The sequence below is a fragment of the Diadema setosum genome, chromosome 17, assembly GCF_964275005.1.
Source record: "Diadema setosum chromosome 17, eeDiaSeto1, whole genome shotgun sequence".
Classification (NCBI taxonomy): domain Eukaryota; kingdom Metazoa; phylum Echinodermata; class Echinoidea; order Diadematoida; family Diadematidae; genus Diadema; species Diadema setosum.
In genome coordinates, this window is record NC_092701.1 from 11,560,614 (window position 1) to 11,587,757 (window position 27,144).

The window sequence follows — 27,144 nt, forward strand, 5'->3', positions numbered from 1 at the left end:
ATATCAACCCTCTCTGTTAAAAAAAAAAAAAAAAAAAAAAAAAAAAAAAAAAATCAACATGAGTGTTGAAAGTTGTAACACCAACGTATAGCGAGAAATTCATGTTGAAAGTTATTAAAAGTGAATCGTAACTCATGAATGATGACATTAGTACACAAACTCACACACACGCACGCGCGTGGACGCGAACACACACACATACATATATACATATGTATAATACATTTATATATTTATACAAATATATATATATATATATATATATATATATATATATGTGAACGTGTAGAACAAGATTTCTTAAACGTAATTATCAATTGCCATTTAGGCAGCTTTGTAATAACATCAAGATCAATTGACTGCTTAGTCATTGTACAGGAGATGCACCTCATTGGTTTAGGCCAAAATAGAATGTCATATGAAAGGAGATAATTGAGGAGATAAATTCATTCTGAAGTAGGCCCTACCATCCAAGTTGGTCACAGAGATAAATGTATTATCGTCAAGAATTGAGAAATAAAACAAATAATACACAATCAAATTCATCCTGAAGTACCATCGAAGTTGGTCACAGAGATAAATGTATTATCGTCAAGAAATGAGAAACAAAAAAAAATTATTTTCACTACATTGAAACATATCGTTACACCTATGATACATGGAAATAATAATAATGATAATGATAATAATAAGATGTAAACATGACTTTTGTGCGAATCAACACATGTAGGTATACAAGTGTATGTTATTATGTATGACGTATCTGTGTGTGTAGCTGTACATCTGTATGAGTGTCTTTTTTTCATGAATCTACGTCTTGTATCTGTGGGAATGTGTGTCTGTGTGTGGTTTGTTGGTCCATGAGTTCTGTATGATATACATTCGTTTGTGTGAGTTATCCACATGGAATATATGTCATTGATCAATTTGACCAAACCTTCGTGAGCTAATAATTGAGTACTCCAACATGATATGAAGAAAAAAAAGCACCTGAATAAAAAGTGACGAGATGGGCATATTTCACTATTGATAAAAGCATACCAAATAATAATGATAACAAAATCAACAACGCAGTGGTGACCTCATCAATATCTACACATTCCATTACTGTATCCAAGTGCCTCAAACTGCCTTCATGAAGATGTACTCTTGTAAGATATAACCAGTTTGATCACAAAAGCAAAGCGGCAACAGCATATCCATGCATCGTTTATTTTCCATAAGCACATCTTGCTAAGAACAAGAAGCAGGAATTACGAAGAAATTCAATAGGCAATGTACGAAAGCTGCGATCATAACTAAAAATTCATGAACATGCTTACTTCCTGAGATCCAGATATTGAAGCTTAATGGTGAATATAATTTGAGGTACCAAATTTTTCACACCAATCCTTTCTTACCATTACATATCTTAAATGATATTTAAAAATTGTCAATCTTGAAATCAGTTTATGCGTCTTGACAGACGCGGTGCATGCACAGCTGAAGGAGACAGTCATGATAATCAGTGATCACGTGTTTTCATCTTCGTCATCAGTTTTCGTGAACTTTCTGTGAGGAGAAGAAACAGTTAATGTGAATGATATGAATCTTTATTTCAATTTCACACTTAGGTCCTCCATTAAACGGCACACTGTCCATCAGGTTTCATGAGCGAGTAGACATTCAGAACCAAACATCCCTCGACATCGAATGTCACGTGATTTCCAAGGACAAACCCTTTCCGGCTATCGAGTCTTACGTCATCTCGGCTGATGACGTCATTTTGTCGCGTTCTTCATCTCCTCGCACTACCATATCACCTCGTCCTAGATGGTGTATCCAAGTGTCTTGTGTTGGAAGCAACGGGATTGGCGAAACAACAACATCCACGATATACTGTCCAAGAGGTAATATCAGGTGTAAAGTCACCTATAACAAGTGTGCCTTATACTCTTTTATAGATAAAACTTAACTACGTTTGAAGAAAAAAACACTTGAAATAAGCACTTTGATTGATTTTTTTTTTTTTTACTTGACTGTTTTCAAAGATCCGCCTGTCGCCGATATAATATCTGTGGAATTCCTTGAGAAAAGACTACCCAGCACTGCAGTCATCCTTTCCATCACTTGTCACGTGGACTCGCGAGACCAGCCGTTTCCTCGTCTGCACACTTTCATCATCCAAACGGAGACTGGGACGGAGTCTAACTCCAGCTCTCTGATCCTATCACCCCGACCCGAATGGTGCATGAACGTCACTTGTATTGGTCAGAATGACTATGGGTCGACTTCTTCTATCGAGACCTACTGCCCAAGAGGTGAGGGGATGCAAATTGTAGGATACTTGAACCAACGTCAGCATTTTTCGTTTGGCTTCTTAAGACTAGAATCAGAAGGAACATTCATGTTTAATATGTCAACCTTGAAACGTATAGGCTTTTTGTTCCCCCTGATAAACCATTCACAGTTGAAGTTTAAATGCAATTAAGTGCTCAAGAGATAGATTACACATTCAAGCACATAACATCAACAACAACAACAACAACAACAAAAGGCGGAAAGTGCTTCATGAAAACCGACAAACATCATTTTATTCCTACTCCGAGAAATTCTTGCCATAGCTAGGTAAGCTATCATAGATACCTTTTCTTTATTCTTTTCTGCCAAATCACTTTAATGTGTACATTTCTCGCCTTTAATGACTACGACATTTTCAATGTCACGTGCTGACAGATCACATCTAGAGGCGCTTCGTTTTTTTTTTCTTCGTTTTTGGGCTCTCTTTCTCTCTCTCTCTCTCTCTCTCTCTTTCCCTCTCTCTCTCCCGCTCTTTGGAACACCTGTTAACAGATCCACCTCGCCCTGGAATAATCGACATTCGGCTGGAAGAAAAACTGGCCGAAAATAACCAACCAATATTGGTCATAAACTGTCACGTCGATGAAACGATTGTGCTTCATCCTCCACTACATACTTTCGAAGTCAAGGTTGGAAAGAAGACTGTATCATTGTCAACCAGGCCATCGACCACTGTTTCGACAAGGCCTGAAAATTGTACTGTAGTAACTTGCACTGGAACCAATGATCTCGGTTCGACAAACACTACGGAAACATATTGCCCTACAGGTGAAGTAGATGAAAATCAAATCATTCGCTTGCTTGTGTCATAGATGTGTGCGTGTTTTGCTTAATTGTAATGTACATGTACGTATACGTACGATACTAACATGTTATTTTCAGTCTCGTCGGCTCATCGCTATAAACAAGTGTTGTCATTACGAACACCTATGATAAAAGATCTCAATTCAGTCTGTACTGTTTACAACTACGTTTACTGGAAACTTGGCTACCTGAAGAAACGTCACAAATCTCCTTAGTAAACAATAGTGACAGTTTCAGGGAAAAGATAGATTATTCATGAAAACGTAAATAACAAAATGAATATTCATTAGTTAATAGAAAAGCTTCTTTTCTCCTTTATAACTCAGTATTTAAGTATCAAACTTTAAAGGAGCCAAAGTAATAAAATGACAATCAGGGTACACAGAAAAAGGCTCCATAGCAAAGGAAACAAGAGACAGAGAGAGACAGAGAGGGAAAAAAAAACTTTTAAAAGGATCACTAAAAGTCTTGTCTAGCATTATGTCAGAAACAGTAGTAGTTACCCAATAAATCAACAGAGGAGAATGTGAACTTAGATTTGACCCTAGAGGTCTACATCGTTGAAAGTGAAATATGAGATTTTCCGAAAGTTAAAAGTGCAAATGTCATTATTAAATATCTTTGTCCACGAGGGAAATAAGAAAAAGAATGAAAAAGAAATTGAGATACAATATAGGGGCTTGCAGATAAACACAAGTTACATATTTTATTACTGTAATGTTGAAGTATACATTTTAACCAAAAAAAAAAATGTAATTCAATGATAATTATCTGCGTGAAAGACTCATAAACGTGTCCAGTTTTACTTTGGGAAGAAAAAGTGCAAATATTTCTGATTGCTGATGTTGAGTTCGATAGTGATTAACGTATTCCATCACAACTAAAGCTTCGTGTCAATGTTCATGAAATCTTTTATCTTGGATACATGAGGGCTCTTCTGGCGGTCAAGTTATTATGAACATTTGTAGCAGAAAGTCGTATCTTCCGTATTTCTAATGCCATTCACCCATTACGCTTGATCTTGATAGATCCACCAGAAGAAGGTCTGATCTCAATCCTAGTGGAAAACGACACGGATACCACCAATGTTAACATCACCTGTTTCATTGATTCGTTGGTTCAACCCACACATCATATCAACATTTTTGGTGTCGAGGTAAACGGTGAAAGCATGATCTCCTCATCGCAAAATGCGTCTGTCATTGTGACGTCACATCAGAACAGGTGTCTTAACATCAGATGCACCGGAAGCAATGTCCATGGGTCAACGACCTCTCTTAGTTTGCATTGTCCCAGAGGTACGTGATATCTGACTTTCCAAACACAGACGATGAGTATGAGCCCTTATGATTCATTCAAAAGATGGCCGTGGAAAGCTTACTGAAATAGCTCACGCTCGGTTTACATTAAACCTTGTCAGCCATTATCATCGTTACGCAAGAATTTATAGATGAATATCAAAAAATAGAGACACACAATCTAATGTTATAATCTTCCAATCGAAAATAGTCGTATTAAGTGTTGTTGTTTCATTCTTTCGACGAAGCTCTACTTCAATACTTTGAAAGATTTACGGCAGCTCATCGCGTCTATTCATACAAACTATGGCAGTATGGTGGATGACGGTCATCCTCCGGTGTAAAAGAAGCGGGAAAATAAATGCTATTTGTCACTTTCATTGCTATTACTGCACAGTGATTACTTCGAACACAATGAAGATTGCATATTTAATTCTTTCATATTCACAACTTTACAATCTTTGTTGTTGTTTACATCACCATCCAGCGTGAGTAGCTATACTGTTTTCATGAAGACAGGCATAAACTCTCTAAGACTTCACTGCACTCGTACTCGCTTGTTTCTCTAATGTCTCCTGAATACCTTAACAGATGATGTGATTGAGATCAAGTTGTCCGAGTATACGTCCGATGACAATGTGACGATTGTCGTAATTTTGTGTCACGTGACCGAAGATTACCAACCCCACCCTGATTTCCACCAGTACGTGATTACAGCAGACAACCTGACGCTCTCGAGGGGCAGATCTCCGTGGGTCTATCTCAGCCCCAAACCTGTGAAATGTGTCTCTGTCACTTGTAGCGCCCTCAACGACTTCGGTTTCATCACTGCATCGGAAATTTATTGTCCAACTGGTAGGCTTTTGGTTAACAACAATATCATCCACAAATTTCGTGGATATAACATCTGTTTACTCAGACGAAGAATGATATTGAGTTTGTCTTTTACTTTCGACCATTTCCCACTTTCGTTTTACAACTTACACAGGGTAAGCTCTATATCATAAAAAAGAGAATAGGCCTGCCTATGTTTCTTTCTCAGAAGCTAAAAATCCTTATCTATGTCAGCAGCATATTTAATATATTTGTGTACGACGCAAAATATAGTAGTGCCAATGTTTGAGTACACCTAAACTTTGCATGGGATTTGTTTTGTTAGATCGGATGAAGACAGAGGTTGAGAGAACTGAAAAATGCATCATATCAAATCACATAACAAAAGAGTGAAAAAGACAACGTTTCGTATTCTATTTGAGTAGAATTTTAATGTCCAGTTACGTATGGTAGTCGATTATAGATAAGCACAACGAAGATAACATGTGTAGACATAATATCTGTTACATAACTTCTAAAATAAATGTTTAAGATAGTGCTAATACATGACGATTCTTGGTGAAATGAACTACCATGTTTGTGCAATTTGAGATAGGACTAGGAATTTAAACGTAGTTTTACGCTGACATTTACTGCAATGTCAGATCATATGGTAGCGACCACTTATTAGAGAGACGGTGACAATGTAATACGTTTCAAGACGGGACGTTTTGATTTCGGTGTTGTGCGATCGTACACACCAAGTTTATTTTCATCTTGGTAGGTTACCAGTGGTTACAAACGAGAACTGCAATCTGATGAAATTACGAAATCATTCATAAAACGCCATAACGTGCCTTTCCGTCTGTCTGTCTGTCTGTCTGTCTGTCTGTTTTTCCAGACTTCGTACATGTAACTGGAATCCTGCAAACAATGTCGACAACGTACGCCCTCCTCATCGTCCTATTCGTTCTCGCTGTTGTGGTGTGCGTCATCACCGTCATGCAGAGGAAGAAAGACACGCCCGAAGTAACAGGTTTGTCTGGAATCTGTGACAGAAAAGGAGATTCATGCGAATATACAGTTTTATCCCGGCTTTGTCTTTATAGGACATTTCATTTGGAAACAATTCAGAAACAGGCAAAAATGTTTGTGAACTTAGTCTGAGCTACATTTGAGAAATCATAGGGCATGTAAGCAAACGATCGCCGAATGGCAATTCTTTGACGAAAGGTACAACCTAAAAGGCTGGGCAGAATACATCGAAAATGTTTAAGAGGGAAAGCCTTAAAACTTCAGGACACATTTTGCTATTGCGAATGGAATAGATAGCATTCGTTGGAAGAGAGAAAAGCGTTGAGCTCCTACTATTGGGATACGCAGATAGTACCCAACTCAAAGATATCTACTCATTGCCTATTCATTTAATCACCAAACATACTTAATTTCAATAAAAAAAAACAATAAAATTAAGAAAGAAGAAAAGACGGTATGAACACTTCAGTATTGGTAACTCATTCCATATGAGATAAAGACATCCAAAATTAGCTGTCTAGATCAATAGGCCATTTCCTTGTTTACTTAGAACCCGGAGACTTCAATTTTATACTGATCTTGTTTTTACTTTAACTTTCATTCCCAGTCATTTTTCCAGTTTTGCTCAGAAATATATGTCATTCTTTCTTTGTCATAGAGGCATGTATTTTGTATCCCTAGACTTATGTAATGCATGTATAGTAGAAGAACATTATCAGCAACACGCTGCTGTTTGTAGGTATAAATCATTAAACATTCATCACATGTTTTCCTTGTCTTTCAGAACGACTTTATGAGGACAAAATCTTGAACTGAGGACGCTGGACACATGGAAAAGATGACAAAAGTGTAATGCACTTTGTAATCTTAGACATTGTAGGAAAAAGTACGACCTAGTCCATATTCTAACTAGGTGCTTCAATACATTTTATAGTACATACATCATAATCCAGAGCAAGCTCTTCTCTCACCCGTCCCAATACCTACCTCGTCTCCCGTAGATATAAAGTGACTTGAAAAAAAAAGAACAAGTCGAAATCTCCTTAAAAGGAACTTACCACTGAGACGCTATCCATCTGTTTTAGGTGTAATCTCACCAATGATTTCACACAGTATTATGAGGGACCTACCTAACATAACGAGGTAAAAAATCAGAGTGTGTTATAGCTTGTACAAGTTTAGATATGTAGTTAATAACTCCTTTTCGACACTTTTGAAAAAGGTATACTTTGTACCCCAATAATCATCCCGTTCTTAATGGCATCAAAGGCAGGCATCTTTTTATAGTTGCGTTCAGAATATATCTGTTTATAGAGTGATCTCACCAGTATTTTCATGTGAATTACGAGGGACCAACCAACCATGGCAAAATCTGAAATCAAAATGTTATATATATCGTAGTTTGTACAAGTTTAAAGACGTTGTTAATAACCTCTTTTCACCACTTTTGAATAAGGTACTTTATACCCCAATAATCGTCCCGTTCTTATTTGAATCTAAAGTCATCTTACAGTTCCGTCAAGAATACGTCTCCTGCAAAAGGTACATTTCCAGTTTGACCGTGATGTGAATACAGTATAATGGTATGACCTTCTAGTCGGCTGTCATTTCTTGTTACAATAAAACCACTAGTGTTCCAGGGCCCCACCATAATTCACAGCCCCTTTCTTTAACTTAACCGTATTTATTTCAGCTGTACTTTTTCTCTGTAAAGTATCAAATGTCTGGTTTATTATGTTCTTGTAAACTAGGCGTCTACATAAGTGTGATTCAAGCGTCTGTACAATTTCCATACAAAGAAGTTCTTTCCATAATATTTTGCTTCACTTTGGACATAATCCTCGACTATGCAAATATTAATCATTGTCTAATGTATTTCATCGCATGTATTGGAGCAAACAAAGGTGAAATTAATAAACTAATTCCTATGATTGTGTGATGTAAAATTTATAATAAAACTATCAAAATTATTTGTTGTTTTTTATTCCTATTAGTCATAGTAGTAGTAGTAGTAGTAGTAGTAGTAGTAGTAGAAGAAGAAGACGAAGAAGAAGAAGAAGAAGACGAAGAAGAAGAAGGAGAACAAACGGTACTTAGAGTGGTAGTTTTAAGAAGACAACATTTTAGTCATAATGTTATGAAAGCGATTTCTTCGTCCGAACTACACTCACGTATCATGCATGTCACATGGAGTTTTCGTATATTTGGTTTCCGCCTGGTTTCATCCATTTCGTTTTGTTGTAATAATGTTTAGGGCCCTGTTTTGTGGAGAGTTATAGTTAATTATATAGTTAATTCCTATGGTAAGTCTAAGGTATATGGTCTATGGTAAATTCATAATCGATTATATCTTTTGATAAAACGAGGTCCAGAAGATGTTTGTAGCTATTGTACACTGGTATCATACAGCTATAATTTTTCCACCGCGCAGGGCACGGGAGTCATCTAGGTCTTACCAGGCCAAGGAGGAATGTGAAATAATTAAGTCAATCTGCAGAGTTCTGTGTGCAAATGATAAACTGAATCGTGCAGGACGTGTTTGTGTGAGCATCAAAAATCCACTACACAATCGCACACTGCTGTGAAGTTATATTCGTCCTCATTTTGTTTTTGAGGGTCTTGATTTTACTAGCACAGGGAATGTTACAACACCAACTAAAATGATTTTGTCATGTGATAATACATAAATAAAATGATTACAGGTAATACTCTGAGTTCGGCTTGTGGTGTTCAGTGTAGCGTGATAATTGTAATGTTTAATCTAACAATCGATTTCATGATTAGCTTTGTTAGCACTTTTTTTTTCGATTAATATCATGAAATAATCCTGACGTGTAGTGTTAAATTGTAACATCATGACATTGTAGATGTGTGATTATCAATTAAAAAAAAAAATCCTGCCTAATGGTTATGTAATCATTCAAATTCATGCCTGCACCTATCAGTTATGTGAATTCATTCATGACTAAATGAAAGCATGATTCAATTAGAGAGAAGTGTTAAGTATGGCGTCCACTATATACATCGTGGCAGTTTATCTCCACACGAAAAAGAAAGAAACAGAACAAATCAAAGACCTTCACGATTACAGAGTTCAACCAGTGAGCTGAAAATGAGAAAAGATGCAAGTCATGAACTCTTTGTGAGTAGTGATCTCGTCGTGGTGAAATATAATCAGCAGAAAATATCGTACGAGTATGCAAAGTTACATTATCCCTTCCTTCAAATAACTGTGTTACAAAGTACTTGTCTGTGCGGTGAGTTAGGTAAACATATGTAATGGAACGGTAGTGTGTATCTGTTCGTGTGTTTATGAATGTGTTGATTTGTAATTAAAGTGAGGGATTTTCGTCACCATGATAATGCTCTGTATTTCCTTACTAATCTATACATAAATTATGACTGGGCAGAATTTGGAAAAGATAGTTCATGAGTTTTAAAGCGTATATCTCCATGGTCGAACCTTTAATGTTCCATGAATGTTGGTTGTTGCATGAAACGGGAAATGCTTTTCTGGGTTTCTGATTATCAAAATACATAAATGAACGTTGTGGAATTTATGTTGTAGAGGTTGTATAGGTATGTGTGATGGTGCGTGCGTGGGCGTGTGTGTGTGTGTGTTTGTGCGTGGATGTGGCTGCTATCCGACCCTTTCCGATGTCTTTTATCGTCTGCCTCCTTTCATATGCTACGCACCTTTAGAATGTACTAAAAACTGCGACTAAAAAAGAAAGAGGGACCAATATAATATTGCCATTTTCAAGAGAGTGAGGTCCTCATTGTTAAAAGAAACGAATGTACTCCATCTTATTACTTCAAAAGGAATTTGTCTGTTGATCATAAATGACTGACATTGTATGACATTTTTTTCCCTACGAAACGTTATTCGCAGTAAGCAGACTGCATGCATTGTGTCAAATGCGGAAGTAAACCACGGCTGGTCTAAAATTTAAACGGGTTGAGTGAAATGTGTTTTGAAACTTAATAGGGAGAGGAATTGGTGTCATTGATGTGGTGTCAAATTATGGTTCTTTGGCTCTCTTACAAACGCATCTCCTGGCAAAGTCAATAAGAACTGCTTCCTGTGTTTTGTTTAGTAATACGAAAGAACAACAATCCAATGCGTGATATTACGATATTACGGAAATCTTTGGCTGTATGTGTTAAGTGATATCCAATCATGACTTAATGTTCAAATCCAAAGAGGAAGTTCGACTGATTTATTCATTTTATAAGGACGCAATGAATGTACAAAAACAAAGCGGTGAAAAATTAAGCAAATTGCACGATTCTTTTTTTGTAAATTTAAAACAATATATTAATTATTGCATTGATTTTACTCTGGCTGCTGTTCCTGTCTTAGTTAGACAAAAACAAAACATAGTAGTGTCAGTCATACCATGGTAAAATGTTACAAAAAGCACACATACTTGACTTTAATTTGTCTGCTTTTAAGCTAAATGAAAAAGACACACATCCACAGCCCCAAACTAACTGAATTCAGAACTTCTTTTATATTGAATGCAGTTTGGAAACTTGGTTCCTTATTCACGAATTTGAATGACCGACGAGATTCCGTCGCCATCTTGAAATGATTTTGGATGCTCATTGCTGAAATGTGTTCTCCTCTCTTAAATTTGAATGCTCCGATAGTGAAATTGAATGCTCCGATGGTGAATTTCAATGCTTCGATAGTGAATCCAAATGACCGAATTTTGAAATTGATTCCTATTCAGTTCTGCGAGGGTGGAATGCGTGAAATTGAATACTCGGAATAAGAACTTGAATGACAAAAGTATGAAACTGACTGGGAAAACCTATACTAGCATGCAGAGTCATAAAAACATTTTGCTCAAGAATTAAACAATGAAAGAAAATCCAATAGACAGCATAGTAATGAAGTAAGTTTCCCGTTTTGTTTTGGATTTACGTACATATGATGACCTTCGGATGACCACTTAAAAAATAATAATTAACAAAACATCACAGCCATTTCGGTGGTGTGCTGATAGGAGTTACTTTATACCAATTTAAACTTTATGTATAAAAGCGGTATATTTTACATTCTTATAGAGAAATAATTGATCTTATAAGAAACAGCGGGAATATGTGTCCTTTTGATATTAAGTTTGTATCATATAGTTGATATTCAGATTTGAAGTTTTTCCTCACAAAACACAATAGATTTATCATTGCCACAACTCTGCAGTAGTCTATGAAATTGATGTTATGGTGATGTGTGGGAATTTGCCCATCTAAACATACGAAGAACTGGAGATATAAAGAAGAAATAGATCATAATGTCGACAATGTGTTTCTCCACTAACTTTTTGAGGCAGTGTAGCATACTATATTACAGAGTATAACTTCGATACTTTATGGACTTTCTCACATGGCTACACTAAATTAGGGTCTAAAATTGGTCAGCTCTCATCAGAAGTACCCAAATTGCACACGTCAATATACTTACACGCCACCTATCAGGATGTTTTGCTTTGTGTATTTGATTATTTGGGTGCTTGTTTATTCTTTTATTTCCTATACTATGTATAAAATGCTATATTTTGTAATTGTATGGTTTTTAGACTTCACACACTCACAGAAGAACAGCCATTGGCTGAAGCGAGTAACCCGTGGTGAAATAAAATAAACTCAAACTCAAACTCAACAACCTGAATCTCTAATGGTCATCTATTATTATGTTGACAGTGTAACAAAAAAATCATACACGTAGTGTTGAATTTTGAAACCAGGATGTATTGATGACACATGTTGACATCAGACTGGTCGTTATTACGAGCACACAGGAAACAGAGGTTCATGTATCAAACTGATATACTTTACAATTACCAATTTACATCATTATCAATGTATCATGGCGCAACTAAATAAAGTAGTTCCACACACAATTATTCTCATAAAAAGCCAGAACAACTACATTCATACTGAAAAGGACCATAACAGCTTACACATATCTAAATTTGATATGTTACCTCGCGTGTAATGTTCATTGGGCAAATGTTTTGAGCTGTCATACAAGTATTAAACAATAACTGCAAACGCGGATCAATCTTATGTAGGAATTGTGTGCGATGATCGAATGGTCTACGTGCACGCAAGAATAAAAGACCGCCAGTGAAGGCGGACATCAGGTGGTCGAGCTTGCCAACATTTTAACGCCGCATTGCAGCGTAAATTGTTCGTTCTCATTAAATTTGTATCCATTTATTCGACATTTTCAGGTTCTGGTAAGCTTTCCATCACCATCCCCTATATCGATAAGATATGAACATCAAAAAGCATTCAACTTATAAAATCTTATTAAATTCAACGAAAGCTAAATTCTGCAGCCATTCCGTTAAGTTTTATACACTGTCAGTGTTTGCTGGTTTACATAATTTATTTGTAACGTCTCTTTTTAAGCACTAACACAAACTGTACAAAATAGCAATAACAATGTAAATCATTTTCACTCTTTCAGTTCGAGCTGTTATCAAGGTTGCTGAATACTTCTGTTTTTCTTTCCTTTTCTACTTTCTATCTTCATCAGCAGGTTTCATCGGCGTGTGAAAATGATGGCTGATAGACGAAGATTATTCCTATTTGGAATATTTTCCATCGCCATCCCCTTTATTGGTAAGTATGAATTTCAGAATGGTTTCATATTCATCACAGCAAACTTAGTATGGGACTTATGGTTCAATTTCTAATTCACTTGGTCGATGTACTTTTTTTTTTTAATAGATGTTCCTCTTCTCAGCGATTCTTTTCTATCTTTTAAGTGCGTTTGTAAGTCGCTTAAAAGACGGAAACAGAGAAAACAAATGAGAAATTGTATCTAAGGGGCAAACGCAAAAAGGTTTATTCACATGACAGTGCTTGAGTCATATTTTGAGAAGTGTTCATTGTTTTTGTGTTTCTTTTTTTTTTGGCTTTTTTTTTCTTGGTACATTATAATTGCATATACGTGTGTAGCAATCCTTGGTACGCGCGTGCATATCAGGTCAATTATATCTAGTCCCTGTATAGCAGGAGCTTGGGGAATGAATTTCAAGTAAGGTAATTTTTATTTGAAGTTAATCAACGTGATCCAACAGCATTATTCTCTTTCATTCTCTTCTATTTTTATCGTATTTAGGTGGAACCAGCGTGACTCTCGAAGTACCAAGCCCTCTGACACCAAACCAGGAAGTTACAGCTATCTGTACAGCCGATAAAGTCTTTGGATCAGAACGCGTGTTTTGGTACTTAAATGGCATACAGATTACCGATGGCGTGCAAACAACGAGTACAGTGGATAGTCTGATCCACAAATATTATTTTAGAGAGTCTGAAAGAAAACTTGGATACAAGTTCTATACCTGAAAGTGTTCAATTACAATGCTTTTTGGAAGTATATCTTAAATTCATACAAGATCTTACCAAGGTTTTTGAAATTTCCATGAAATTCTTGAAAAACTGGCTGAATCTTAGCATCACTTTCTGCCATCCTTCGCGCCTTCCTCTCCCTGGAACTTTGCCCAGAATTTCGCATCGTCCTTCAAACTCGTGACGTCAGATGACGAGTGGGATTTCCTTTTCAAAGTAATTCAAGCTAATTGAAACAAGACAGAATTTGTTAATTTGGGAGATGTTGAACGCAATACATGTGTACGTGAGAAGGCATTATATAAAATACGTCTATTTTGCAATCATGAAGACAAATTGAAAATCGACACTCTTATTATATCATATCACCGCCTATGATATATGTACGAATAATGTCAAATCAATATTTTCACGTTATCTTTTCAGATTTCAGATTTAACAATTTCATTGTGGTTTAGCGTAAATAATACGGGCGGCCTATACCTGTGTAGTTCCTCCAAAATTTGTCAAGGACTTGCGATGGAAATAAAGAATACATTTCCCCTCTACACATCAACAAGCACCCACACATACACACTCAAACACTTACAAACACAATCAGCCATGAAAAGTTTAATCCAGACTTATGATTGTCTGACTTTCCTGATTAAAAAAAAAGTTAGTCGCGACATGTTTATTCATAAAAGCGAGTGTGATACGCTGACTCCCTATATTTATTAAGAATTGATAGACTTGGTGGACACAAAATATTGACAATTACTTAAGACAAAGTACACGGTGCATTGATAATTTTAAAAAAAATGATTAAAGGTACCCACAAAAATGATTTAAAGGTATATACAATCCAGGATGAAATTGCAGAAAATGTTGTTATCAAGATAATGATAAGATGATATATTTTTAAAAAACTGCTTGCAACATATGCTACCTTTTACTCAGAGACATAGAAATATAACCTCCTCTATATTGCACTATGGAAAGTATAAATAAATTTAGTGCAAAGTGTTCAGCACCTCATTTCCAATATACTATGAAAAGACTGAAATTTAGACGATGACAATCTCACACTGTTAAACACAGCTTACCTTCCAAACTGAGATAGCATTGTTGGTAGTATATAAATGAAAGCAACAACAATCATCCACTTCGCAGTACGCATGAGCAGAAAATGTTCATTTGCCATAACATGCATGTAGGTTTTTAAATTCACTTAGATAAACATATGTGATGTAATAACTATTCATGTAACCCTTATGGATAGCGGGTGCCACCACAACCACCTAACAGCAACAAAATATTTATCAAAGCCTGAAGTGTTTGGAAATAATGATAAATGATAAATTATAGTAAATGAAATGGATACTTCCCCAAGAGTTTGATATTGATCATGTTAATTGATGGGCCTTTGTGGTCATTTGATCTATGCAAGTTTATTCTTTGTTTGAACATAATACATTCCTGGGATATCTAAGAACAACCTTGCTTTAAAATCAGTTAAAGGATGCAAATTTAATACGATGTAAATGACTGTATTAAGCCCTTTAAAACTAGTGACAAGTTTATATTTCTTGCTTGTACGGAGAACTGTACATCAAGGATAAAACAGTAAAAGGGGTGCAAAACATGGGGCTTAAAAAACACGAGAATTCGCTTTTATAATTCTGCAGGTGGATCCAATCAAAAGGCATTCAATAAATAAAAACTTCTTCCCTCAGTTCCATCCGCAGATGATAATCATTTGGGATACCCGAACTAAATTAGATGACTCATCATTATGGAATATCTGCTCCTCATCCGAATCAAAACACAGAGTCAACGATACAGAATTTTGTGCGACGGAAGTGAACTCTCACACAGATATATTACCACACTCTTTCAAATCGAATTTAAGGCACCGCGATTGAGCAATACTGTTAGAAAAACACATGAAATCAGTCGGGGATATGTCTGACAAGATAATGTGTGAATATTAAAACAATGGTTTTCATCGTTAAGCCAGAAAAAACGGATATACCTAGCACCTCCCCTCGATATGATGTAAGGCTTCGAAGGCAGAAATTTTCCACTCCCTCATCGGACTCTCTAAGGATATTATAGAGAGGACGACGTCAATTTGAAAATAAGAATTAAGTCGACTAACATGTCTGAAACAAATTTCGGTTACAACCAACCTTACATAAGTCATAATGTCATCTTACATTAGAAACCTCAAAGTACTTAAAATGCCGCCATTTCCGTTACAGTAAGGACTGATTTTTCTTCCTCCCATTTTACGTGGTGTCTATGTGTCCATAATTACACTGCTTAGTTCCTAGCAAAATACGCTTGTCTTGTACAGTCAAGAGATGTTTTATACCCACGCGAAATATACCCCATTTTTCCAATGTTATCTTCTGAACACGAGTTTCATACATTTAGAAGCATGCTGCTACGTATGATGTTCAATGCATCCAATAAGATACATTACCACTGACTGGTATACTTCATACCAAACACACACAAAATAACTTTCTCTTCATTAATTCGATAATTTGTGATAAAGGTACGAAAGGAGACGGAAATGAACTTTGGTCTCATGAGAGTGGAAGGAGATATAATCTGTCTCCCATTTTTACATCAAGCATGTGTTTTCTCCCAGAGTGCTCAATAAGCAAGATATAAGTACAAGGACTAATATTGATAATTTGAAATTTTGATATCAGGGATAATTACCGTCAAATCTTCGAATCTTACGAGACATGCGACCAAGGTTTCATCGGGAGTTAAAAGACTGAACAGCTTCCACTGACAACGGTCTACCTAAGGATATACCTAGGATGAAACGTAGGAATTTTTGTCTATGCCATAATCACTTTCCAATCATCATCGCATATTTAACGTGACATTAATAAACCATAACGATCATAACAGTCAAGACAGGAAGCTTTTGTAAGGAATGAACTGGACTTGATCACCCTTTAGAGCTGAAAGTTTTTCGTCATGCTCTAACGTTACCGGATGCTGTCCGTAAGTTACATACGAATGTCGGGTGTGTTTTCGTTAGTGTAGAAGAGCAAATAAGACATTAACTCCTCAGTGAGTACAACAACTCGATGCGAATTAGTAAAAGCGTCCCTTTTAAGAGTGGTTGATATGAAAACTCTTTGTGTGAAGCTAAAAAGGACGAAATATCCTGCATTTTTTTTTTTCTCTTACTCCGGTAAATCCTAATGCAGTGCATCAAGGTTAATAATTCAGTAATATTATGCAGGTTCTCCAACTTTCTTCTTTAATACCTCGATCGGTTTGTAAAAACAAAAATAAAAAGTACTGTTCTGTGATATACAGTGGCATAAGATGAAATATCGACGTGTTTGAGCTAATAATAAGTCATAATAATCTGTCGTGAAAAGCGTGTCGATCGAGGACAATACACGCCACTTATCCTACACGTAGCAAAAGGAAGATAATGTGCTTTTATCAGCGTACTCTCTAAGGGATTTAGCGAAGCCGGTAAATATTGTCAGCCTAAACTTTTAGGTTTCGAAAAGATGTGGCAGAAAGATGACAATACCTATTTTGTGATTATTACCTCGCTAGTCGGATATGAATTGGTGTGAGTTATGTAAAGGAATAAATCTATTCAAAATAAGGAGGTTTTTTTCTGCCCTAGAACTCCATATGTTTGCATGTAATTTTTTGTCTCAACTCAAAATACTCATTCCTGCCCATTATGTGGCATTGACAGCCATGACTGGTTATTATGGGTAATTTTTGTAGGAAAATGCAATAATGCTGCTCATTTTCGATCGTATTGCTGCGATTTTGTGAGAGAAATTTGACAGATACCATAAATCATTTTAGTCAAAGAGATTATTTTTTAATCAATTCAAGTGGTAAAAATCAAAGAATGCTATAGATCACTACATTTCAGACACAGTTTCTCTAAGGCATTAACCTGTGGGAGCATAATGTGTTGTAAAATTGTTTACTTTTGACTTCCTTCTTCATCACTTTTGTTTGTTTGTTAGTTTTTCTCGATGAACGACGGAAACGAAAATATTTCCTGAAATGTGTTCATATGAAGAATTGTCCTTCATTTGATATAGAACTAAGGTGCAAAACGAAAGCAAGGATATGATATTAGATGTCATTGTCTAGAAGACAAGTCTGAAGCTTGAGGAATAATTTCTGGAACATATTGCCACAATATTTTGAGCAAAAAGGAATTAAAGAACAACGAACCAGAAGCACTGACTTTGCAGATGGCAACAGACGCTCAGCGGCAAGCTTAGTATTATTGGACGCTGAATTTCCGAGGCAGTCACTGCTCACGGCCGTGTGATGGTAGAACTGGTGAGTACAGCGAAAAATGTGGATTCATTCCAAAGAACCAGACTAACACACAAAATCTGTCATCTGTATATAGACGCGTTTCCCTCAGTCCACTGAAGTTCTAATCTTGTAGTTGCGTGTCTATTGACTCATCTATTCCACCAATTCATACTACAAAGCATGAGGTAAGTAAGAAGGATTACTACGCATGACCGAGTTTGAGTAATTCTATTCTAAATGATAAATGCAATTTTAAATGAAATTGTACCTCTTGTTTTGAAAGCGCATATAACTCAGAGATATTCTGCGTTCAAGTGATATCTATCATTGTATTATCAGTTTATATATATATATATATATATATATATATATATATATATATATTTATATATGCGGTAGTTTCCTTGTTTTTTTAATACAATGATGAGCTCTTACGATAAAAATCATTGAGCTACTCTAGCACGATAACTGTTTCAGTCTCAGGCTGTGTTGCATTGGTTCTGTAAAACTACCTGTTAATCTACTCCGATAATTATTGGTACTACATTTATTTTTAGCAGCAAGTTCACTTCACATAACATTCTTTGATTTAAAAACTGATTATTTTCAAACCATGAAATGTTAATAGTGTGTAACTCACACACAAAAAAATATTATCCCAGTCTCAGTACGACGTGTTTACCTTGAATTTATCGTCCTTTGACATCATGTCTAAGAAAAAAAAAACCCGAAAATGTTCCCCTTTTATTACAATCTTGTTAATAAACCATCCACTTCATCGCATGTCATTCAGTGTTTGTTAGTCACACTTTGCATCATAGCGATGTAAGATATCGCTTGTTGTTGATGTTATAGTACCAATGTGAATGTAGTCTTATCATACTAATGTGAGCCAAAGGTCTTCAATTATTCTTTTCCGCATAATGAATGATTCAGATTTGAGATATATAGCTTCCACATTCATATGAAATTATGCTTTGTGTATGAAGTATTTTTAACAGGAAGCACGTAGCAATATTTGTTTTTGCAAACCCTGCATTTCAGGTCTGACTGCGTTACGAATATTTTTCTGTCCCAGCCGAGAAATGTTGGTGTTACATCAGTTTAATTGATATGACTGATTTAATTTCATTTGGAATTATCAGTTGTATTAGAATCTGAATTTTCGATTTGGCATTCATTCATGCTCTCTAATATTGCAAACACTTCTCCAATGGTTTTCATTATTTTTCAGTGAGACTTGTGGGAGGATCTGGCGACCATGAAGGCCGAGTAGAGATACAGTGTGACGGGGTCTGGGGCACGGCGTGTGACTGGGGTTGGGGTACTGAGGAAGGGAACGCGGTGTGCCGACAGCTTGGGTACTCATCGGTAGCTTCGGTCCATCCCGACGCCCATTTTGGACAAGGATCAGGACCTATTTGGTTAGACCATGGAATTTACTGCCCCACATCGGATAAAAATTCGCTATTAGAGTGCTACAGAGGGCCGTGGGGATGCTACGCATCGGGCTATACCTCCAGCTGTGGGCACGACGATGATGTGGGCGTAAGATGTGCTGGAGAACGTGAGTTTATCTAAGTTTCGATTTAACATGGTCTTTTGCTTCGAGAGCAATCAATAGTGCCACTTTCTTCGTTGGTGACTTGCCAGTTGGATCTTTCTGTACGTGACAGCATCATGAATCTGCCATCATCCCAAACATTACACTGATAACAATTTCAAATAGAGAGGGCTCGACATTAGCGGTGGCCCAGTGGCCTCTAAAAATTGATTTTGGGCCACCAAATTCCCCCAAAGCTTATCTTTTTGTGGCCTGATCGGGCAAATTAGTTTCAAAGTGGATTGTTTTGTTTCTTTTGGGCTACCAAATTCCAAAATAAGAAGATTTCAGTTGCCCGAACGGGCCACCAGGGAAAACATTGGTTAGTGTCCTGCCTTATTGTACATCAGTGCATTTTCCTATATCGATATTCTGGTTACCACAAAAATTATCGAAAATGTTACTGATTAATGGTATATTGATTTTTCATTTGGTGAAAACTATATTCCACCTGATTTGGGCTGCTGACATCATCATTAATTAGCACTAAGCTTATAAAGTTATTGAAATCACATTTTTGTAATGCGAGTAGTAATTACAATTTCTGGCAGGCCTATCATTAATATCCCCAGCATTATTTGCTTTGGACCGTCCATATCAGAGACATCAATCGTGGAAAGCTAACACAAAGGGAGTATTTCCAATTCCAATCCATATCGGGGGAGATGTAATGTACTCACACTTGAATTGTCTTGGTTGAAATCAACTTATTGTTTACTGATACTGACTGGAATATCAGATACTTATCAATATGAACAGTACAGACATTGACATGACTGCATTGTAAGATGCTATGCACTAATTCCATTGAGCCCACACCTATGCTTCAGTTCTTAAAAGTATTTCTATTCTTCCTGAAAGAGTGAAAAAGTGTGATTTACACTATAAGCATCAAGAAACTGAGTTCTGATTGCGGTATTCCTACTATTTTTGTCCATGATGACAAATTTGATATCTGATAAACCAGGGCTTATATTAAAGTGATGAGGCTCACAGAGATGCAAGACGTAAGAATCACCACACACCGTCTTTTTAATTTCACTGCTGTCTCTGCTTTAAGAGAACATGTCACGTGATAGTGGCCAATGTCTTCGCATGATGTTGGATGTAGACGCTGTACTGATGTACAAATGTATTGGCTACGTTGTTATCATTTTTTTAATCTACAGGAAATCTGAGTGCTGCAGCCGCAATATTTGCCAACGCAGACTTGAATGAAGGCCTAACTTACGGCATTGATCGCTTCACTTATTACGACATGACGAGTAGATTGACATTCACCCCAACGACAGCAAACCACGGCGATACACTTCAGTGTCATGTGTACGGTGTTGTGCGCTCTGCTACTCTGGAGGTTACAGGTGAATTTCTCATATTTGGTATCATTACAAACGTTATCAATTATAACACATCATCAATACTTGATACACTTTATACAGTGCAATGGAAGCAGTTTTTGATGATTTTTCCTTTTTTTAGGGAAATTGGAATGAATAAATCGTGGTCGATCTCTGTCACATCTTGTTACGCGTGTGCGTCTTCACCGTGTACTAAAGTAGCCTGTTATGTGAATGTAGATAGCGCTCACCAGCAATGACAAAATAAAGGGCAGTGACTGGAATCGTGACAGATAACACGATATAATGACATTCGTATCTTCACACAGGAAAACGAGAAATGTACTGAGGCAACTCAATGAAAAAAAAAAAAAAATATTTGATTGTTACCTGCGAAGAGCGCAACGAAAACTGAAAATGGACGCACAACTTTTCTTCTATTTTTCGAAGAAGCCAAAGCATTCTGGACGTGACAAAATGTGCTTTCCATACCATTCTTTTTAACAAGTTATGTATCTAATGTATGTAATTTAGTGTCAAATTCTCCGTTTTCATGTGATGTTCTCAACTAAAGTTTACCTACGCGTATGTCTTTCATGTTATTGCTAAATAGAGTTTGAAACAAATATTTCCACATGGGTAAGAGTCTAAAGACTCAGTAAGAGTCTTACAACAAATTATTTTTGATTGGTAGTGTGGTTAAACTGTTTTTCTATTGGTATACTTATCGTCATAGACTGGCCTACCAATGTCTGTTTTTCTTCTCAAAATGTGCCGTGTGCCGTTAAATCAAAATTGACTAACAAACGAATAACGTGTCGATTGTATTTGAACTGACTAAACAGGTGGTGTCGATGTACCCCAGTCCATCACTGCATGTATCACTCCAAGTCCCGGTACCCCTCCAGGAGAGAACATCTTATCCATCGATGTTGTAGAGATTAAAGGCGAGGATAATCTGGTTAATCTGGTCATCTCCTGTCACGCCAACTTAACTGATCAGCCGTCCCCGTACCTCCGCACCTACACCATCAGTACTGAGACTACAACTCTATCGTCATCAAGCTCCGGCTCAGCCATCCTCTCACCACGCCCCAACGCCTGCATCGAACTCACGTGCTCCGCGACGAACGGGATTGGAACGACCTCAGCCACGCTTACACACTGTCCTCGAGGTGAGTAGTCTTCATACAATGTGCACTTTAACAGGGCGACAATTCTGTCTTCGGTTATTTGTGTCTTTATATTGTTGTTTTGTTTTGGGGTTTTTTTTTTTTTTTTTTTTGCTTTTACTGCAGCCTAAGGTCATGTTAAACTATGTATTAACAACTCAAGGAACTCTTAATTGCCTATAAATTTCCATACAGCTTCCTCTGGTCTTTTCTTACAGTATTTTCAGTGTTACAAAAGCTAAATAAAACGATATCAGATATTGATCATGCTCGCTCAGACATCCATGCCCACACGTTCCTTTTCATTTTTGTTCTTAAAAATCGAGTCAGCGTAGTCATGTGATAAAACACATCGTTGTTATGGCATTGTACACTTTACTGATAGCTATAATGATAACCATGAAAATCAGCTGGTGTTTACTCCATGTAACACATGCTTTCTGGAGGTCTTAGAAACTGAGCGCAAAGTATATTGTCGAAGTCCTCTCCTACCCTTTCTGTTCATCTGCGATAACTTTAAGGCTTAAGGTACATCCATTTTAATTTCCGATTGGTGACGGGTTCCTGGTTTAGACAGTTTAATCAATACATCAACTGATCATATTTTATACAATAGATAAGCCACCAGAAAGAATCATCAATGTGGGGTTTGAGACTCAAGAGGATGATGAACCAAGTCTCGTCATTACTTGTCACGTGGATCCAGAAGACCAACCCTTTCCACCAATCAACACCTACCTCATTGCAGTCGACGATAGCATCATTTCCGATTCAGCTTCTCCTACGGTGACGATAGACCCTCAACCCAACACATGCATCGATGTCGTGTGTACTGGTATAAATGAATATGGAGAGACTGAAATGACCAAGACCTACTGTCCCCCACAGCTAGGTAAATACAAAACATTTTTTTTTCTTGCTTATATTGAACGAACAGTAAAGTAATAAAATAATGCGCAATCTAGCTGGAAAGCTTGGCCGAAAGTACTGTACATTATCAGTGCTTACCTGAAGGTTGTGGCTTCGTAATTTGTTACATTCGATTACATACAATACATCGGGCCCCAGCGATATCCACGTACCACCTTCGTTCTGCATACCCACGAGCAGGGAGGGCGCTTCAGGAATAATACCGACTTTTATTAAGTTACATTTTCGAAATAAACAAACTTATTATCCCATCAAGATGCCTCAGCCAGGCGATTTCCTTGACAGAGCTTTTCGATGTATAGCAAGCGAATTGAGATGAATTTTGAGCCCTTACAAGTAGGCCTACCATGTTTTAGCTGGAAGGTGCCAACAGTAGGCCTAAACATCAAAACTGCTGATATAATCACTTTCCTTATCGCTTTTACATCACTGATGACAGTATGACAAGGAACATTCTCAGCAGGTTTTTCCATGGTCTGTATCAATATTTAACCATTTCCCCTTTTACTATACCTTGTCTCGTTCTATAGAAGCCGGTCCCGAACAACCTGGTAGCAACATCCTTAGGATCGAGACGACGGAAATCAGAGGTGAAGGAAACCTGGTAACTCTGATCATCACCTGTCATGTTGACCTCTCTGACCAGCCTTACCCACATCTCCACACATACACCATTACAGCTGATAACGACACCTTGTCCTCCTCCAGCTGTGCCTCAGCGATCCTGTCTCCACTCCCCGATGCCTGCATCAATGTCACGTGTTCTGCGACCAACGGAATCGGAGACACGTTGTCATGGATGGAACATTGCCGGACAGAAATTCCTTCTGGTAAGTTAAAGTATCATGGGTTATCCTTCTCGAAGCAAAGCGCACAGTGCGTATATGAATCTAAAAGTGCCTCTATAAGTACCTGACAATCATCATTAATTTTATCGCACTTCTTGCAAATTTGTGTGTATGATGGCGATCAGAAATCTCCTCGTCACGTCACGGGGTCCGAGAAGAAGGTAATAATCTGTGAGCACTCAGACAAGAGAGGGCGCTAGAGAATTTGATTGAGGGTTACAAACAAAATTAATGAAGTATTTGTCACGTGATCCATGATCGTCACAGATCACCTTCTGTATCTGTATCATCGTCTGATGTTACTATACTTACAGCAATTCAAGTCTAGTAAGTCTTCAAGTTTTATACGGTTAGGTTGGAACAGCACACTTAATTTGAACATCACGACAGTATGATTGTTTTTTTTATGTCGTATTTCTTTCCATAATTATTCTGCGACTTCATGACACTGTGCCTTACACGTGAGTTAGAAAAAGACTTAAATCGACACTATGTATCAGCAAGTAATGTATTATACTTGTAACGAATTATACTTACACAGTATTTAAGTTTTGATTGCTAGTTTAGACCCCCCCCCCAAAAAAAAAAAAAAAAAAAGTCTTAGCTAAAAACCGCGCGCTACACTGAGGGAATACATGGAAAATAACTTAGGAAGGAGTAAACGCTACCGTTGTCCATTGGTGCTTTATCGATAGGGGGTCCCATAGCTAGCCCTCATCGACGGGTCCTTCAACAATCGTCGACCACGTACGCTCTTCTCGTCGTCGTTTTCATCCTCTCCATCATCACCTGCTTCACTGTCCTCGTGAAGAGAAAAAATGTCTTCTGATTGTGGTGAGTATATTCATAGCGTGTGTTATTTACTGAATCCGTGCGCTTTGACAAAAAATTATCAAGTAGAATGTTATAACATTTAAAATTACTTACTACTTGCTAGGTTTAGTACTTGGCAAGAAAACCTGATACTCCTGGGTAAACGTACTTGAATTCATCACACAGGATAGAATTACGAGAGAGGCAGACGAGACGAAAGCGGTAATCGAAAGAAATGAGGATATTGACTTCTATCGGGGGAAAAATTACACTCGTTGGTTTGACATGCTGTGTTCCTCTATAGACAATTTAGAACACGCCTAGCTTAATTGTATGTTGCTACCCATACATTTCATCATTGACTAAAGTTTGTATTGCATTAAAAGATACACCATGTCCCCCTTTTCATGATTTATTTTCTCATTTGAGATGTATATTCACTGCCTTCCTTGCGTTTCACTTTCCTACCGCACAAGTGCCTCAAATAATATTCTTTGACTGCTACGAATTGCCCTTCTGTAGACAAACTTGGTTTTGTTGACAACACACAGTACTGCCTGCCATATTGGTTTGTCTTCAGTTGACACCATACCCTGCAAGTTTTCATGTCTTTGGCAACAATTTTAAGATCCCTTTATGACATTTGCCTGCAGGTATGGAAAGCTGCGAGGGTCAAAATGAGGGAAAGCCTGGGATGCACAGCAACAATATTTTCTCCGAATGAAGAATCATAATTTGTACACTTTGTATCTTATCTCACTCTGAAATCATTCACGTATTATTATGTCTTATCTGTAGTTTCCAAGATAGATTTATTGCCTATCAATAATCTTTATGTCATTGGAAGTGACCTGAAAGGAAATGAAGAGCATGTTTTCAAACCACAAGTAGTCAGGGGGATAATGTGATGCAATTGTCGTTAAATTTATGTTCATTGTAATATTGTTGATAAATTTAACCGTGTATTGATTTGATGTACAAAATTCCTGATAAGTCTGATATAAGATGCATGATCTCTCGGCCACTTACATTTATAATAACTGTTGATTGCACTTTACTTAGTGAGTGACAATGTCTATAGCGTACTTTTGTGATAGTTTATTTTATGTTGCAACATTATCTGAGGCCATCTTCCCGGTCAAGCTTTGCTTATGAAGATGGTCCCCTGCTTGTCAAAATCATTAATTTCTCAAAAACTTGTTCAAAGTATTTTCTCTGTTAGTATACCTTAAATATGACAACGCATTGAATATTGATGCGTATAATTCATGTTAATTATTTGTCTCATGTATTGACGGTAGAATACAGAAAAAGAACAGAACAATACGCTGCTTTACTTCACATAATTAAATTCTACGTCACGTTACTTAGAAGTGTATGATACAAGGCTCGTTATTAACTTGTTCTTTTTGGGCCCAGTCGGGCCATCAGAAACATTAAATTGCATTTTTCATGGCCCGAAAAGCAAAGAAAAGCGTAAGAAATGAACTATTTTTAAAAATAAAACATTAAGATAATACAATAAATCATGATAATTATGTAAAGATTTAGAGGTTCGACAATGTGTGTCAAATGCCACGTACTATGACTAAGAAGTAAGAAAGTAAAACATTAGAAAATTAAAATGACTTAGAAGAACGCTGATAATTACACGAAAATCAGGTATATTAAAGGGGCTTACAAACATGTAATTTGTTATTAAGTGGTGGCCCGACATCTATTTCTGGTAGCCCCGGGCCTCAGGGCCACAACTAATGTTGAACCCTGTATAACGTCTTGTCATTATGGAAACGAGGTTGGAGAGCAGTTATTTTCTAGTGACGTCATTGGTGGTAATTTCGGTTTCCTTGAAGCATCCTATCTCAAACAACCAGTTACGCTTCTGTTCTTTTTTTTTTATAATCCTCTCTCTTTTCCATAAGATAAGATGTAATGTTCTTTTAAATTTTTGCATGACCCGCCGGCGGTATATAACATGATCTCAGAAAATGATGGTCACGTCAATAAATAAAATGCTGTTTCAACAGAGAAACCGAATGTATGTGCAGTCCTGATTCGGTGTTCGTGTTATTTACCAACCCTCTCACTGAAAAAATCAACATGTGTGTTGAAAATTGTGAGGAACAAAGATAGTTGTAACACTACGTTTTAGTGAGAAATTTATGATGAAAGGAAAAAGTTGTTGTTGTTGTTGTTCATTTTCCATCTGTGAAGATGGCTGGATAGCCCATATTCAGCTACACTAAGCTGGTCTTCCATGGGGTCCAGTTGGATGTGGGGTGGGACCACTTCACCGGGTTAGACACCCTGCTCTTTGCGATGAATGAATGAAGCGGGATCTTTTACGTGCATGAGCTGTGACTCTCTCATACACGGGACCTCCATTTTATGTCCTATCCGAGGGACAAGTGAAATCGTGACTCAGGAATGACAACATTAGTACATATACACTCACACATATGCGCGCGC

At 37.0% G+C, this 27,144-nt stretch overlaps 1 protein-coding gene across 1 annotated transcript; it reads left to right on the forward strand.

Moving 5' to 3' along the window:
- The first annotated feature begins 701 nt into the window (after positions 1-701).
- On the forward strand, positions 702-24,691 carry LOC140241179 (uncharacterized). Its single transcript, XM_072320939.1, has 11 exons — positions 702-726; positions 2,031-2,300; positions 5,034-5,297; positions 6,157-6,291; positions 13,429-13,494; positions 19,207-19,539; positions 20,745-20,936; positions 21,758-22,087; positions 22,701-22,976; positions 23,545-23,844; positions 24,558-24,691. The coding sequence occupies exons 1-11, from the start codon at positions 702-704 to the stop codon at positions 24,689-24,691; spliced, it is 2,325 nt and encodes a 774-aa protein (XP_072177040.1).
- Positions 24,692-27,144: the final 2,453 nt, after the last annotated feature.